This window comes from Phalaenopsis equestris, unplaced genomic scaffold, assembly GCF_001263595.1.
Source record: "Phalaenopsis equestris unplaced genomic scaffold, ASM126359v1 Scaffold000150, whole genome shotgun sequence".
Taxonomy (NCBI): Eukaryota; Viridiplantae; Streptophyta; class Magnoliopsida; order Asparagales; family Orchidaceae; genus Phalaenopsis; species Phalaenopsis equestris.
Genome location: NW_018164592.1, coordinates 96,167 through 98,867, shown reverse-complemented (window position 1 = coordinate 98,867; position 2,701 = coordinate 96,167). Strand labels below are relative to the sequence as shown.

Sequence of the window (2,701 nt, the reverse complement as noted above, 5' to 3'; positions counted from 1 at the left end):
ATTTAAATTAAATGTCCTTCCGAAACGGGCGACGGGATTTTCATTCCGGCGACCGACAGCTTCTTACGGGCGACCTCCACAAAACAAATTTTTAGTGCCGACAGGAAGCAATAAATTAGCTGAAGCTTTATTTGAAGTTAAAGTAAGATTCTACGTGCAAGTGTTCTCTTCTAATTAGGATAGGAATAAATCTCAAAATAAATTTAAGGATATCGTTTATTTTTATTGTAAGAAGAAAGAGCATTTAAAAAAAATATATTTTATTTTTAAGAAAAGAAAGTAAGTTATGAGAAAGTTATAAATTGAAGAGGAGTTAGGAGCCTTAATAGAAGAATGAGACTTAAATTCTGGTTCAACTCTAAGAAAAAACGAAAAAAAGGATTGTTTGCTACAAAATAAATCTTGAAAGACAAAAAGGGAACCTAGGGTAAAGATAGCATCCGATATAAAGCAAGATTAACTGCAGAAGGATACAACAAAAAAAAATGTGGATTTCAATGAAGTTTTGGTGATTTCAGCAAGCTTAATCATCCACTTTGTTCTTATTGATGTAGGGGAATTGATACAAGGATGAATTACTGGTATTATATCAAATAAGAGGGACAGACTTGTAATCATCAAAAGCCTTAATTCTTATTTCCCCCTATTCTTATCCTAAGTTTGGATGAGTTATAAAAATTGAAAGAAGTTGTAACACTTGGACAAGTTATTCTACTGATTATTGTATTAGGTTGAAGAGTTGTGAGTTTTGTTACACCATCTGAAGGAGAGAAAAAAGTAATTGTAAGCATTCAAGCAAAAAGGGCAAATCAAATTGTCAGTGGCAGGTTTAGTTCTCTTATACTAGGAGATTTGGTGGGAAGAATTTCTTCAAGAATTTGATGAGATCTAGATCCCTTGTAAGTTTTGTGAGAATAGAAATGGATCAATCTGGTAAATCTTCTTGATTTATACCAATAAATTGGTAGCAGACTTATTTGTGCCTTGTTCCGCTATGGATGAAGGCTATGTTGGGTTATGTTGATTGTATGATAAACTTCTTTATTTCCTTGCCTCTATTATTACCTTTATTATTTTATATCATATTTGCATGTGAGATATTAGCTCTTTTTCTACTAGGTTAAATGCATTAATGTATTGTAATGGAGTTTCCATTTGCTTGGTCTTCGAAGAGGAGGATTTTTTTTTTCATCCCAAACTAGAAGCAGAAGAAGCCACTCTATTTCTACGCAACATTTATACAATTTAAGGCATTTACATACATATCACTCAATTCTTATGTTTACATATCCAACACCTAAAATTTAATTTTTACATTTATACCAACCAAATCTTTCATATCACATCAAAAATGCCACTATTTTTATTTTTAAAAGTGAAATACACATTTTCATGCATAGGTATGGTGGCATGCAAGTAAAAATTGAAGTTTAAGTGTACGATATGTAAATACATAACAATTGTATGGTATGTATGTAAATACTCCAACAATTTATGATAGAAATAAGGAAGCTGACATAGTGAGTTCGAAATTTTGAAGCAAAAATAATAGCATACCTCAATCGTGCCAACAACGTATTCTGAAAGTATTGCAATGACAATTGTCATGCTCACCAACCAAGCAAATGCACTAGGAAATCCCATGACTCTCTCATTTTCAGAGACCAAATCATCACTGTCATCCTCCTAGAAGTTAAAAATTTGAAATTGATTCACTTGACAAGATGAATCATGAAGTTGCAAATATATATTTAATCAATTAGAAGAGACATTAAGCTCAACTATAAAAGCTACCAAGCTTTTGTCCATTAACTAAACTGGTTTTCTACCTCCGGTGATTCAAATAGCTGGCGATGCGTCTTCAGTTGGAAGAAAAGGTAAGCCACATAGGTGGCTAACATCACAATGCTGCATACCCTTGACAATGCCAGAGTAGGGGCAGTGGATACAATTTGATCGCTGGAATTTACAGCATATCTGAACAACAGTGGAAGAATGTGACAAAGGCCTCCCAGCATCAGGAGGCTTGTGTTTACGTTAGCTTGTTTCTGGAGAAAAAGAAGAAGAAGAAATATGAAGACTTGAAAAATAGGTTCTTCATTTTGAAGGAAAAAAAATGAAGTTTTATTAGGTAGGGTTCTCTATATACCCGGTCAAATGTTTGCTCCTTACGGAGATTAACAATGCCACCACAGAAGAGGGAGGAACCAAGAACAAGTAGCAAATTGGAGAGGACTGACCCAATAAGGGAGCACTTGACCACTTCGATCTTGCCCTTGTGCAGTGCAAACAGAGCTATAATAAGTTCTGTTGCATTACCGCATGTAGCATTCAGGAGGCCACCAACTGGGGCAGTAACACAACTTTTGTTCAGTAAAACTAATCCAGATTAGCCAAAATACCTTTATCTTTACAGTAGGTGCAAGTATTTGAAATATGAGTGCTAAGAGAAAATAAGAGACGTTAAATACCTGTAGGACCGGTGTAGAACGCAATTTGCCTGGGACATCAGTACAAACAATGGGAAAAATGTGAGTTTTTTTATAATATCATATGGAAGAAAAAAGGGTGAAGAAGAGCAAATCTTGAGAAGACAGACTGGTATCCCTTAGTCCAAAATGAAAATCGAGAAAAATAAGAAGACTGTGTTGAAAGAACAATACAAAAAACATGGTTTTGAAAGTGAAATTGGATCCGAATG

General features: G+C 34.3%; 1 protein-coding gene across 1 annotated transcript in view; it reads right to left on the bottom strand.

Moving 5' to 3' along the window:
* Positions 1–2,500, bottom strand: part of LOC110021850 (vacuolar cation/proton exchanger 1a-like) — a gene marked incomplete at its 5' end in the record, with an annotated part of 18,857 nt that extends 16,357 nt beyond the window's left edge. The window contains 4 exon segments of the mRNA XM_020720530.1: positions 1,558–1,686; positions 1,830–2,048; positions 2,150–2,346; positions 2,472–2,500. Of these exon segments, the coding sequence (XP_020576189.1) occupies positions 1,558–1,686; positions 1,830–2,048; positions 2,150–2,346; positions 2,472–2,500 (574 nt within the window).
* Between the last annotated feature and the right edge of the window lie 201 nt (positions 2,501–2,701).